This window comes from Lagopus muta, chromosome 6, assembly GCF_023343835.1.
Source record: "Lagopus muta isolate bLagMut1 chromosome 6, bLagMut1 primary, whole genome shotgun sequence".
Classification (NCBI taxonomy): Eukaryota; Metazoa; Chordata; class Aves; order Galliformes; family Phasianidae; genus Lagopus; species Lagopus muta.
This window is the reverse complement of record NC_064438.1, coordinates 35,478,947-35,493,764: the sequence shown is the minus strand read 5'-3', so window position 1 is coordinate 35,493,764 and position 14,818 is coordinate 35,478,947. Positions and strand designations below refer to the sequence as shown.

Genomic DNA, 14,818 nt, shown 5'->3' with positions numbered 1-14,818 from the left:
GCAGGAATGGGACTTTACCACTCCAGACTAGAGATAAAGCACAGAGAAGACAAAGGACAAAACAACTACATTAGCTTAGTATATACTGCATATAGTAACACACATTGAAACTGCAATGGGACTGACAGCCAAGGACACTTACACATTGTACACATTACAGTTCTCACATCTGTTATTAGATGCCTTAACAAACAGCTGCCAAAGATGGAGTGGAAGAAGAATTTATATTTGACAGTCATTTGCAGTGTTTGACACTACACTGTGATTTCTGGCAATGAAGACAAAATAGGAGATTTCTTCTCTTTTACTTAATGTGCAGTTTTCAGTTGTAGTTATCTATTTCAAGCTTATTAACCCATTCTTTAGTTTTATAACATATTGGTTTCAACACTAGAAATAAAGAAAAAGCAACAAAAAATACCCAAATCAAAGAACAAAAAGAAATTTACAACCTTCCCTCTATAATATTAAATGAAAAACAAAACATGTTAAATAGTTCTTCTGGTTTTTTTTTTTGTGGTTTTTTCTTTTTTTTCTTTTTTTTTTTTTACTCTGAAGTGTTATTTGATGTAGAATTAGCCTCAGTTACACTGAGAAACAAAAACAAAAACAAAAACAAAAAAAAAACCAAAAGCAAAACAATATGCACCTAAGAAACTGCTCCTTGCATCAATTAAATTGAGTTTTTTATTTTTAAGCGCTTTTTGAAAAAGGCTTCCTGACCCATTTAAATTTAATGTGAGGCTATGCTTGTTAGTTTGGAGGTAAAAAATTTAAATCCTGCAGCAAATGTTAATGAGGGCTTTTGTCTTAACTAACCAAGGAGACTGCAGCACCCAACTATTGACCAGTACAGAACACATTCTTTTCAAAAAACCCAGCCCACAAGCTGCAAATTGTATGAAGATATTACAGATTAATAAATGATAGCACCATGGTTTTAGAAATTAAGTTAAAGTTTCAGTAATTAACATTTAGTCCGACTTTTCAACATTCTAGTCACAGGCCAGAAATTAACTTTTTAAGAACCCAAATTATTTTATGTGCAAGTAAGAAAATCTTAACCATAAAAAGAGAATTAAACTCTGCATAAAATTCTAAAATACTATCCCCTATTTTAAAGGAATTAGGAACAAAAACCCCTTTTCATTTGACTTAGTCAAACAGGGCACATTGTTTATGCTTGTCTCTTTTAATCTTGATCATATCAAGATCATTTTGAAGTAAAACCAATGGTTGTCACTTTAAAATCTCTTTACCACAACACTGAGTATTCTATGGCAGAGGCATACACATTAAAGGCATCTTAATAAAGATGCAAAGGAAAAAACACACATCTTAGAAGAAGACAAAATGGCAGGCAACTGGTACTTCAACTCTCTGAAGGCAAAAATAAAAAAATATCTTTACATTAAAGAATAAGTCAAGTTAAAGAGAAGGGGAATGAAATGGGGACTGTCATATTGAGAGAATAAACTGACCTGCTCGAATTCAAAGTGCTAGAATTAAAGGTCTAAATTAAAACATAGTCTATGCCTCAGAGCTTAACACTGAACACAGTATGTGGTCATATTTCAATCCTCTTTCCGTTCCAGAGTCTGTGTAGTATGAATGCCATTGCTGTACACAGGAAATGGAAGAGTGGAAAAAAGTCCTTCGGCAGTCGTGAACACATTCCCTGCAGGCATTTGGGTCAGACTGGCCCCACTCACAGCACTTCCAAATGGTCCCGACATATTGAGTCGGTGAACGTGGTGGTAGAGCATTTCCATCGGTGTTTTAGGATCCAGCCCAAAGCTGGGGCTGTTAACATCAACAAAGTTAACAGCGTGGGTGTTGGGGAGGAGGTTGCCCTGCATGGCTAAAGTAACTTCAGCTGGAGCATACCGAATAGTGCCAGTGGTGTAGACCCTCTGAGCAGCAGTGCTTGTTGCGGCAAGGGTTCCTGTTACCCTGTGAACCAAAGGAAGCACCACATTGCCTGCTTGCAACCTCTGAAGGGCTTCCAGATCCCCAGTGTACAACAAAGAGTTGGAAGTTGTGGGACCACCTGGGTGTTTATCCCTTGGAGATGCTGAAAGCGGGGGTGACAAAGGGTCAGAGGACACAGGAGCCAAGGCTGAGTTGGATGAGGTGCTGAACTGAGTTTTGCGGCTGGCAGTATTTTCAGTCCCTGGTGGGGTGAGAACAGAGTCTGGAATGGAGACATGTAAACTACTGCTGGCTTGGGGGGAAGGGAAGTGCTCGGAGCTGGGGGGCTTGGTCATACTGTAGGGTGATTCATTCCTTGAGATTTCCCTGTTGGGGGGGTAATTCCAAATACTGCTATCATTATCAAAATTGATAGGTTCTGAGATTTCTGTTTTAATTTTGAGCACTGAGGCACTGTTTGGCGACGAGAGCAGCTGGGGCTGGTCTACCAAAGCTGAGTCAAGTCCGTTTGGGCTTGAGGTGCTTGACAGCCTTCTCCTGGTCATGCTGCCTCCCTTTTGCTTTTTTCTTCTCTTCTTCCTCTTTTGATGTTTGCTAGAAGACTGGGCATTTACTTCCCCTGCACTGTCTGAGTCCTTGGCACTGTCCGAGGTCAGTGATTCACAGTTCTGCAACCGCAAGTCTGACTCACTCTCAACAAAACGCTCCACCTTGATCTGCATAGAACCAAGAGTGCCAAAACTGTCCTCAGGAGCTTTTTGATTCTCGAAGTCCGAATTCTCAAAGCTGTCATCACTGTCCCTGCTGTCCTGGTTGCTGGAGCTGTTCCCATCATCATTACAGTTCATTTCATTATCTGACTGATTTCCTGACTTTTTCCTGTCAGATTCAGGGTCTTCGCTGTTTTCTGACTGGTTTCCTTTCTCGTCTGACTTTGAGTTCTCATTGTCCTCTAAAGCAAAAGGAAAGTGAAACAAATCATTAGCAATGAGAATATAATATTACAGCCCAAATCTAGATTTCTACCTACCAATGAGGCATTCTCTTCTGTAGAGCCATGTTTATTTGCAATATGGTGTTGGCGGAGTTTTGATCACCATTAATCTCTCTGACCTGGGATTTTCAAGGCACTAAAGGCCTGTGCTATCTGTCTGGCCTGAATTTTTCTTGAGCATATACTAAGGCACCTTGGATGAGGAGCCCTTTATATCTGCTCTGTTGGTAAGAACTGTCTTTACAACTGTGAGCACGAGAGCCCTGTTTCACCTGAAGGAAGAGGAGTCAGTGAACAATCCCATTATGACCATTATGCTCTGATTATTGTTCTTTCACTTATGTGTTCTCCTCAAGTGGGAAGGCATCAAAATGTAGCACTATTAACTAATGAGGATTCTTAGTCATCTCATTTTCCTTCACCTTCACCACTTCGAAGAGACACAGCTACTCTGACTACTGTGGAATTTCTGCCACTCTCCTCCAGTATTGAGAGGAGAAGCAGGTCATATGTGTATAAATCTGAATGAATAAACCAGTTTAAACAATTTTGTTACGTTGCTAGCCTGGCTTTTCATATTCTCTTGAAGGGCAAGGGAAAAAAAACACAGAAAAAAAGATTCAGGCAGCGAATTAAATTCTCGATTGATCCAAATCATCTAAGGGCCATTGAAAGCAGCCCATCTACAGCACTGAGAAGCTGTCACTCTTCTTGCCTGAATTCTTTCAGTTGTATTTTAGATTTTTTTTACCTAATTTGAATACGGATGAGATAAACACTCTAGTCCACTGGACTCATGAGAATGAATACTCTCCATTATCATGCTGTGTTTGAAAGGGTCATGAAAGGCTTCAGGAGACCCCGTCTTTTACAAAACAGCCAGATATCTTTTGTTGGGAAATAAAAGATTTCTTTTTTTTCCACTCATCAGGGCTAAGTACTGCCCCTTTCAGTACATTTGTGTTTGAGAGGGGAAGGGGCAGTTTTCTTTTACAGAATGGTTACTCCTGAAGCCATGTTAATACCAAACAGAGCTGGAAACGCTGGAGCAGGTAGGCCTGATGGGGAAGCTGCCTGAGGATTCAGGGCAATACACTTTGTATTAATTTCAAGTAAGTTGCTTGGAGAGACTTCTGCTTGAGTCATTAACAACAGAGAGACCTCTCATTTTGAAAAACAAAACCCACAGAAACAAATGAAGAGCCACAACACTCCAAACTGCAGCCATCTGGGTCTAAGTTTCACTTATAATTTTTAAAGATGTTGTCTTCTAGACCTGATTTCTAGTTGGACAAGTGTGGGTTTATGGTGAAGGATTCTAAAACTGCACAAAATTTGTTTGGGATTTTATCAGAGCTTGAACTGAACTTGTTGGTTGCATCCAATACAGTGCTCTGATTTCAGATCCCTTGCAATTTCTGTTTAATTATTTTGCAAGAAACAACCCTCTCTTTTGCTGTCTAGTAAGGCTTGTAGACATCTTCTAGGATGTACACATCTCTGCACCATTAAAGAATACCCTCTTGGTCTGAGTCAGCCTTAGGAGTTATGACCATATGTGTATATCTCACCTGGAGAAACTTAGAGTGCTCATGAGAAATGCAAACTTTTCTTCACGTGTGCTCTTTGGCTATTTAGAAACAAGACAGTATAAAGGAAGCACACACAGTAGTGCTTTTTTCCAATTTTGGTTCTTCTTTTCTTTTTTAAATGTTATCATATATATGTGCTGCAGTCAAGTAACCTCAACTTGGGCGACAGACAAACATTTTCCTTTAAAAGCCAGTTAATCTGTACCTGGGCATGTATAATCACAGTGAATCATCTGTGCATGGACCATCTGTAAAACTAATTTATATATTAAGTTTGATAATTACATTTAGCTTTTAAAACATAGCTGAATCCTAGACTTTAAGAGCTTAGAAAAAAGTGCTTGAACCTATACCTTCCAATAAATTGTAATTATTTTAACCCAAGAAGACCCTAAAACCTTGCAGTCTTCATTGTTCCCCAGTGAGACTAGTAATAATAAAAAAAGCATTTCTATAAGAAAAAAGGTCATGGAGACTGATGGTGGATATTTATGTTCAGAAAGTTTGACTGCTTTTGAAATATAAAAACTATAATTATATTCAACAGTTACAATTCCATGGTCTTTCATAAGGCAAACACCTCTTTATGAAGCTTAGCTGGAGACCCAAATATTTTGTTCAGTGCAGTGTAGGCAAGGATGTAGCCACAGAATTAATAGAAACTTTGAGGAAATTGAGATACTGTGAAAATGCTGAGGTTATTAAAATATTGTCTTGGATTTCTTCAACTTAATTCTACAGGATTTTTTGCTGTTGTAACAAAACACTCCTTGAGAAACATTGAGAAGCTGTTGGAAAGGCAACCATGTGGCTCTCATGTCATGGACCTTTTGTGACTATAAAGAAGGATACATCATTTGTATTACCTGAATTGTCCTTTGAGTCTGATTCAGAGTCAGAGGTCTCTGAGGATTCTGAGGTTTTCTCTGGCAGATGAGGAAGTTGTGCAATATCCATGGGGGTGTCCTTGTACTCTGGGTTACTGAAGAAGAGACAGCATATATAACCACAATTGGATGATTTGTAGTTGCATGTTTTTTCTTCTTTACATATCAGAGAACATAAATAGAAAGAATAGCAGAGCAAACACAAAACCATATGTTTTTGTTTCCTTAGAGCTTTACAGCAGGGATTTTATGAAGGTATGTTAATAGTCTGTCAAATAATTATGTTGATCAGGTATAAAAACTGTTTCATTCTAGTGAAGTTTCAGAGCTAAGAAAGTATTCTTACCAAAGTGGGACACAGTGGTTTGTATGGTATCTAACATACTGTTCCATCATTGAACAACAGAATATTTCTATTTCAACTCCATCCATTACTGTGCTTGGAAATACAAGGAGTGTGCTGTAACTTTTCCAGGCTTTCTCTTCCACCACCAACATCTATTAGAATTATCTCTGTAAAAATATATCAACCTTCCCAGGGCCGTTTTAACAAGTGATTTTTCTCAACAAACAGATTATGCATAAAATTAGTAAGAAGGTGATCAGTTAGGGCTAGAGGAAATGACCACCACTCAAAAGAGCTTGGCCAGGAGATAACTAAAAAGGATATATATATCCTTAAATACATATATATTTAAAATACTGCACACATGGATCCACATCACCAAGAAACTGTAAGCAACCACTCTATGACAGATACACATATGCATGTTAAGATGCATATGTTAGGGATAAAGAACTGTCAACACACCCATTATAATCATATCTTCAGCTGCTCATGTGGTGCTCACCTGTGACTTGTTAGCAACGAACACGACTGCAATGCAAAAAAGCTACATTAACAGAGAAACTGAAGAAAATGCTAAGCTTTTTCCTGGTTTGCACTTTCCAAAATGTGTTCCTTTTCCAAACCAGTGCAAAGAGAGAGGAACACAGCTGCACAAAAGTGGCATTGGAATGTTGAAAATAAACAAAGTCTTTAATCATTTTTGAATAGATGAACATTTCTAAGCAACTCAAATTCCTTCCCCGTGATAGAGCAGAAAATCTGCAGTCCTGTGTAGAACAATGTGAGGCAGGACTAGGGGTGACTGACACACTATCACAATGACACTGTGCCCATATTCAGTCTATTACAGCGTAGTGAGAAAATTCAGAGTTCACACAGCTCACACTGAAATGCCATTCATACAATTACCATCTTTATGGTTTTGTCCTGACAAAGTGACTTTATTCTGTTGCATCCCAGGGCAGTCCCCAAATTTGCCCCCTGTAAGCAAAAGATGCTTGAGGGCTTTCACACTGCGAATAACAAGTTGCTGGAACAAGAACAGCATTAATCCTCCCTGACGCTATAATTAGTCTATCTCTTTGCAGACAGCTGAATCGTACTTTCTAATGCATGGAAATGTATACAGACCAGTCTACTCTGGCTCAGAGTAGACCTAATTATGCCTTGATCTGCCATTAAAATATGGTTTGGACCCTTCGTGGATTCCAGTACTAAGATAAATCTAAATTAAAAATACAAATTAACTGAAGAAATTAATCTTTCTCTAGCAAACCAGTGAAGGGAATGTAGTAGAAAAGTCAATTTTGGAAGCAGTCTTGAGTAAGACCACACTGTTTCTCTCCTTTCTTTTGTTAGATTTAGTCTGTTGCTACAGAAAATAATTTCATAGAACATTTAAGGATTGAGTTCAGAAACTGTCTGAAAAGCAGCAAAGGGGGCAGAGGCAACTGTTTATTTTTTTTTTAATAGAAAATGAATACATTTCTGAGCAGTATGAAGCCCTGTTAGTATTGGGACATTGAAGGTGTATTTCCAGTGCAGAATTGGCAGGCTCAAGCTGAACTCTTGAAATGCCGCATTCTGCCTCTCTCTTGCAGGCTCAGCTAACTCTTTACTCTGTGGATGATGAGCATCCACTTTTTTTAAAGACACAAAAATTGAAGGATAAGGATATCTTTGGAAACACCCATGCTTAATCATAGCAGGGCAGAAGGCAGGGCAACTAACACCAGTCAGATTACACTCCATCTCCATGGAAGGTTTCTCATGGACTCCCTCAGTACTCTCCTGCTGGGGGTTGCTTCCCTCTCTTCCTCAATAGGGATATCAAAAGTAATTAAACATGCAAGTTTAGGCAGGCATGGGCTTGCTGGAGTTGGCATAAAGTCACACTCTAACCCCTGCAGATCACTTTGAGTTCTCACAGCATCAAAGGGAATGTAGCAAACCACGACAAGCAATTTAAAAGGAGAACAGGTCAGAAAATGACAATTGCATTTCTCAACAATCTCAAGGTTTCAAATTTTATTTGTTTTGTTTGCTCTGGAATGAAACAGAAAATCTCCCAATCTTATTGAACACTAACAGGATAGAATGTGTTGAAAAGTATTTTCAGATGAGAAAGGTCAGGTTTATAATTCACTGTCTCTCACTGGCTGTTGGCCTTCCCTTGAGCTCAGAAACCTGTCCTTTGAAAACACTTGTGCTTGGTAAAACAGAATTTTTCAGGGAAGAATTTTTCACTATTTTGGTTTCAAATAATCTTAAAAACTACTTTTGCTTGTGAATCCTATTTTGCAGTTTTAAAAGTGAATACCATCAAATAGTTATAAGAGTAACACATTATTTCAAGATTTTTCTTCTGAGAAAATTCTGCTTTTCAGAGTGAGAGCTGAATATTTTTCAGAGACACCTTTCTTTTTCATAGTTGTCTAGGAAGTTTGCTTCCATGCATTTTTAGTAACCAAATAAACCAGTGCCCAGCACTTCATGCCATATTTTATAATACAGCCACTGCAAGTTGGTGTGAATTTTCTACATTTCAGCTCAGGTTGGGTAGACTTCAGGACAGTGAAGGCATGCAGTAAAATGATGGAAGGTTTACTTGAATGCTAAAGCAGCGTAATAATTCAAAAATATTCCAGTGTACTGAGATGTGACAGATTTCTTAATACATTCAACCAAATAGCAGACCATAGGAAGAAGTTGTTTTCATTAATACTCTACAGCAAGCAATTGTTTTTTCCTAAAACTCTCACAAGCACAGTTAAGCAATAGAGAGAGCAGTTCAAGAGAGAGAAGGGATTGGAAGATGTACCTGAGAAGGTAATTGACCCAGATGATATTCTTCTCACTTGCATTCTTGGCATTGACAGCTATGGTTGCACTAGACTGTATCCAGATATAACCTCCATTCTTCTGCATCCAGCGGTAGTACTTTGTTACGCACTGACCCTTATTTAACACTGGGGAAAAATACAAGTAGAATAGAAACAAGATATATTGCATATTAGAACTGTAGTAAAATGATCTGCATTGTACAACATCCAACATGTTTGAGCAAAAGATTCTGAACTTCGTTTAGGTTTAATGAGATGGCAAATGGCATCTGATGCTCAGTATGATGACTTGTATGCTTTACAAGCTTTTAAAGTTTACTTTTAATCTGGTTTTGGAAACTCTAGTGAAAGAAGAAAAGTGAAAAGAACTACAAATCTCTTTGGCTCACAGAATACTTATTGCTATGTGGACATTTTCAATGCACTCAAACTGTAAGAAAGAAAAAGAAAAAAAAAGAGGCAAATTTATATGTGATTTATTCATAGCTCCTAGGTAGACCTCTTTGAGATTCTGGATATTTGAAAGGTTTGGGAAGATACTCTACCCCTGCTGCTTTGATCATTTCTCCTTATTGCAGGCGATATCAACTACTGAACTTATACATCTGTTTCTTTGATCTTGTCAAACAGAATTTACAGTTCTCAGATGAACCAAATCTCCACTGGTCAGTAGGGGGAAAGTCTTGGGAGAATTTACTTCTACCCGAGCAAAGTAAATCCACCAGCAGACTGAGAAAGAGGCCTAAGGGAAGCACAGAATGACTTGGTTAGAGCCAAAGAGTGACAGCTCTCTCCAATGTTTGAAATATGCTAAGAAACAGAGAAACAAGTAAAAGAAATCAGTAATGTGAAACGATGCTATTATATGCTTGCAGAAAGAAGGCTTAAAAATACAGATGTTTAAAGTAACACTTCAACCAAAATATTGCCAAATTGAAATGGATTTGCTTTGTGCCTGATGCCACAGTGTCAGGAAAATGGGATGAAATGCAAATGTTTCAAAGGGTGGACGCTGCATAGTTTTAAAGAAAATCTAAACTATACAAAATCTGGGTACTATTGTTACATGAATGCTTGCTCTTGTCTGCAATTCTCACTAATCCTGTGAAGCTTTGTACACTAGAGGGCACTGTGCATTCGTATACTCCTTCTGCTTTTGTCATGTCCTTGTCTCCGTCTGCTAAAATGAAAAACCTCTAACTGCTGTAATAAATTTGGCTAAATTAGCTGCTAAATGGTTATCTCAAGTAATATGTATTTGCATTAATCATCTTGCTCTAAACCAGAACAAGCCAGAGTCCTAAAGATGTAGTAAATTCATATTGTCCATTTAATTACGGCTAATAAGTGCTTCATATACAATGGTTTCATGAAGTACATTTATATTTTTTTATTTTTTATTTTTTGCAAAGGGAAAAGAAAAAAGTCACTTTCGAAAAGAGTAAGTATTTAAGGCAGTTAAAGTTCGTGCCATAAATGTGACAAATTATACTTTGGAGCTTTCAAGTTAACCAAATGTCTATACCCCTAATTATACATTTCTGTGTATCTGTATCTAGATCCCTGTACGATCCCTGTACATATATCTACAGAAAAAGGACATTTACAGAGGCAGCCCTACATACGTGGATTTTTTCCTACCTCGGAGTCCCCCCCCTACTCTGATTTGTCAACAGTTGAATGAATAAGAGCATGTAAAAAGTTCAATGTCAGACTCAGCTGCAATATGAACAAATATGTGTGTGATCTGAGTCCTTTTGTTTTGCAGCAGTCTCTACTCAACTAGGTCTGTTTCTAGAAAAGATCCGTAACTATTCCCAATTTTTTATTTTTGTATTCCAAACTCTAAGTATCCTGCTACAGTAATTCATTGGCATCAAAACTTCATTATACAGTAGAATAAAGATAAAATATTTACAACTGACTACCCAGCATTTCTGTCAAACCAATGTTGCATGCTACTTTATAAAACAATCTCACATAAATTAGTCCAAATTCATTAGTTATGAAAAATAAGGGATGAAACTGCTGTAAGTTTTGATTATGGTAGACTTTTCCATTTCAGTAAAAAAGAACATTCAAAATGCTCTCGTTTTCAGCTGACAGTAATATCCATATGCATGGAAGTCTACAGTGATATTGTTTCCTTTCCTGAAGGCTGCACACCCACAGTTACATGCAGTAACTAGTAAATTCTACCTGCATACGTACCTATCGTTTGTGCTGTCCTCTTTATAACAATTTCTACCCAAATTTACCATGATATATAAGTATTAAAGGATGAATCCTCATAATTGCCCATAGTGGATATTTGAAAGTCAAGGTGAGTCACTATACAGTGACTTGACACAGCAATTCTGCACAGTGATAGTTATGGAGACCCAGATCCTCTAGTCCTTTCAGTCCATTTCATTCTGGACATTTCCTCCTTCAGTACCTCTTACATTGGTTGTAAGAGGTACATTGGCACCACTGGAAAAGTCTGTGTCATGAGCTGCACTGAGCATTCATTTCAGAGCTATGGAAAGAGGGAAAACTAAAACCTTACAAGCCATTTCTGAAGGAAAATGTGCTTTTTTAAGCCAGAATTCAATGTATAGGTGTTGCATGCAAAAAATCTACAGACAGAGTTCAGGCTCTCGAACTACTGAGTGCCCAAAGAAAATCTGAAATACTATCTTGAAAATAGGCTTTCCATGAAGTTCATGTTCCTGCAAATTCCCCCTCTCTATTTGGCCAGCTCAGATATATTGCCACATACATAGAATTTTTCTCCCTGTAACTGTCTAAGGCACATTTCATATGAGAGATTTGTGGACCATGCTCTTGAGGAAGTCCCACGATTCAATATAAAAATTCTCTCTGTAAAGAGATTGTCTGGCAGACCAGCTGTGCTGTGCTGTGCTGCTGAATCTGGTTCTTACATCCTTTGAGAGTATACTGGATAGACTCAACCCAGGTTTGAAAGATCATACTGTAGCTTGGAAAAAAAAATTCTCAATGTGATGCAAGAGAAAGAATGAAAACATCTGAAATGTTTTCTAATTTATAGTATTATTTAAGGATCTTCAGTTTACAGGTATGGGGAGTCCATTAATAAAGTTACTGGTTTTGAGAATAAATGAAGTACAGAATTAGTCCAACTTAAGATGTGCTTTTGAAGTTATGTTTTGTTACTAGTAACAGATAACCCATTTCAGTTTAGCATAAATTTAGGAAAATATAATAGCATTTGGAACACATTCTGAGGTTAATCAGAATGTATTTAAGACAATTCCCTTACTGAATTCAGGTCTGTGTTTTTGTACACTGAGAAATACAGAGTTTTAAGTTTCTGTTTGTTACCAAAATTGCTAGCAAAACTGTTTTCTATTTAGAAAAACATACATGGAATATCCAGCCTGGCAGACAAAGTATGTGGGAAAGTAAGACTTGGGACCACATCAGTGGGATTTCTCAGATGACTGAAGTTGGATGCGACTGTGCAGGATTGGGTATATCAGCCTATTTGTAAGAACAGCACAAAAGGTGACTTCTCTTACAGACTTTGTTTCTCCTGCCAACACATGCATGTCTCCAAAATGTTAATGGAAGTTACGTACTTATAACAAAGAGGAGAAAAAAGACCTTGTTACCAAGCCAAGTTGTATGGAAATATAGAGAAATCTTTCAAACACTGACTTCTCAGCTAAATAGCTGTCAGGAGCAATTTTTACAATCAGTATAACTGTGAGGAAGAGAATGAAAATTCTACACACTAGGAAAAAGAAAACACATAATTATACATATATATGTATATATACACACGTATCTATATAAAACCTTTAGTCAAAGTTAATTACTGAGGGCTAATGTTTTAAAATGAGTGACATATTCCCTAAAATGGTAGATGTTAAACTTGTATAAAATTTGCTTAGACATTACTTAGCTTCAATTCAGTGGTTAGCATGCAAGAAATGCACAGTACGTAATGCTAAAAACTAAATTAAAAATCTCACTTGTTTCTCAAAGTATGAATATATTGCTATGTACACTGTTCCCAACAGAGGGATTTCAGTTTTCCTTGGTAGCTTTGTGCTCAGCAATATACTTGTAGCAGTGCAGCAAAGGAGGGGGGAGAAGAAGAAACAGTCAGTGTTCTTTGCAGGAACCTATTTCTGTTCAGAAATCAAAATAAATCAGTACAAGTTTGTCTTCAGAAATATGGTTACAAAAGGAAAAAGAACATGGTTTCTTCCTGTGAGGCTGTTCTGAGAAATCAAAGCCAAAGCTTCTAAATAGTGAGTTGTGTTTTAAAAGAAGGAAGTAGCTTAATTCAGTTTGAAGAGGAGATGAAGAAATTGTATATCAAAAGCAGTCTTTTAGCAAGGTCTCTTACAAAAGGACATTCTACTCATGTGCGTATGCATTTAAAAGCTACACTATATTGCGTATTCAGGTAAGTATTGAGTAAATAGGAAATGATGAGATCATCTTACATATTCACACAGCCTCACAAAGAGGTTCTTTATAATTAGTGAAAATACTGAGGTTACATCTGCTGTGCTATTCAGCTTTCTCCTTGTAATACCTTTATCAATGACTGAATATAGTATTGATATCAAATTCCTGTTGTAATAAACTTATAAAAGTGTTTTTAATTTACTGCAATAGAATGAAAATGCCATATTTAATACCACAGTTGGATACTTAGCTACAGCCACAAGTACTCTTTCTACATTCACAAAACTGGCAGACGAAACATGAAAAGGAATACTGACTCTTTAATCTCTACTTCTCCACCTAAGGCCCAAGGCAAGCTGACAGGGTAACTTGCTCTGGAAACAGAGGGTTTTTTTTTTATTTTTTTAATTCTGGATTACTTTTTCTTCTCTTTTTGAAAACTGTGGGCTATAGGGGAATGAGCCTGGCATAGACTTAAAACAAGAACCAGTTTCTTTATCTGAAAAGTTACAGTCCTTGATACTTACAGGAAGGTCATTTTCAAAACCCACAGGAAAAATAGCATCACAGCCAGAAAGAGTGCATTAAGTGCCTTATTTGCTTGTAACAGAGACAGTTTTTCATTTATAACAGCTCCGAGGATCAAGTGAGCCTTTGATGTTCTAAGGACTTTTCTATAGATTTTGCAATTAGTGAGTTAGATGTTTTAAATAGTAGGCATACACAGACTGGATTTTAGCAATGAGAACAAAGGACTGAACAATATTTAGTAATGCCAAGTGATATCTGGTACTTAAACAAAATTATGAGATAAATAATGAAAGACCCATAGATACACTACAAGCAAACATGTTATCTCTGCAAACACTTTGATTTATCATTTCCTACACTGGGTGGGGTGAACATAAGGGGATGTAAGCAAAGCTTGTGCACAAATTTGCTCTCTACACAGCAGGCTGAAAGCATTGCTTCCACAGCAGGTTGCTCGGGCAAAAATGACACCATTCTGTCACTGATGTCCCCATGGATCATATTGCTGTATCTCCCCTTACTGCAAATAGCTGCTTACCAGCCCTGGGATATTTCCAGTCTCTCATCAGAACATCTTTTTAGGTTTGGGTAGAATTTGGTGTATTGTGTCAATAACACTTACTTTCTGAGACCTTGGCTGCTAACCTGCTGTTGGTATTATGCAGTAATACTTGCTTATCTCATCTTTTCCAAAGTCGAGTGGGAAAGAGCAGGTTCTATTCCTGAAGGAAAACTATATACTGGTACCCAAACTCCCATCTAACTCCTCCATTAACATGAGATTGTTTTAAGCATATGCATTCACTCTCAAAATGCTGTGCATGGCAATTGATTGCTTACTTCTGCAGTATGTAATATTGCTAAATCATCCAGCGTGAGGATGCTACATACTTAAACACCTGACAAATTAGGCAAAAATAACGATTAACAACCTTGCTGGAAAAAAAATTTTAAGTGAAACCAAAACCTCTACTCAAGGATGTAATCAACCATTTAGAAAAACTGAACTTTTTTTTTCTCCTCCTCCTTACATGGTGGCTAATACATACCATTACCCATGGTCCATCACTTAAAAATTGTCTTCTTATCCTGAAAACTTATGTTTAACAATAACTATTATCAAGAATATACCATGCCAGGTAGGATGTTTATTTTAAAATATTACGTAGATATTGAACAAATGTAATAGACTCATGACAGTCATACTATCTAATTCAGTGTATCACCGGATGCACTCTTATGGAAGA

At 37.3% G+C, this 14,818-nt stretch overlaps 1 protein-coding gene across 6 annotated transcripts in view; it reads right to left on the bottom strand.

Annotated features, from left to right (window-relative positions):
* Window positions 1–520: 520 nt before the first annotated feature.
* NPAS3 (neuronal PAS domain protein 3) overlaps window positions 521–14,818 on the bottom strand; it is a 598,518-nt gene continuing 584,220 nt past the window's right edge. For all 6 annotated transcript variants that reach the window (XM_048949919.1, XM_048949921.1, XM_048949920.1 and 3 more), the window contains 3 exons: window positions 8,576–8,723; window positions 5,385–5,500; window positions 521–2,884 (listed from right to left, as the gene is read on the bottom strand). In XM_048949919.1, coding sequence (XP_048805876.1) covers window positions 1,575–2,884; window positions 5,385–5,500; window positions 8,576–8,723 — 1,574 coding nt within the window. In that variant the 3' untranslated portion in view covers window positions 521–1,574. The remainder of the gene's footprint in view (window positions 2,885–5,384; window positions 5,501–8,575; window positions 8,724–14,818) is intronic.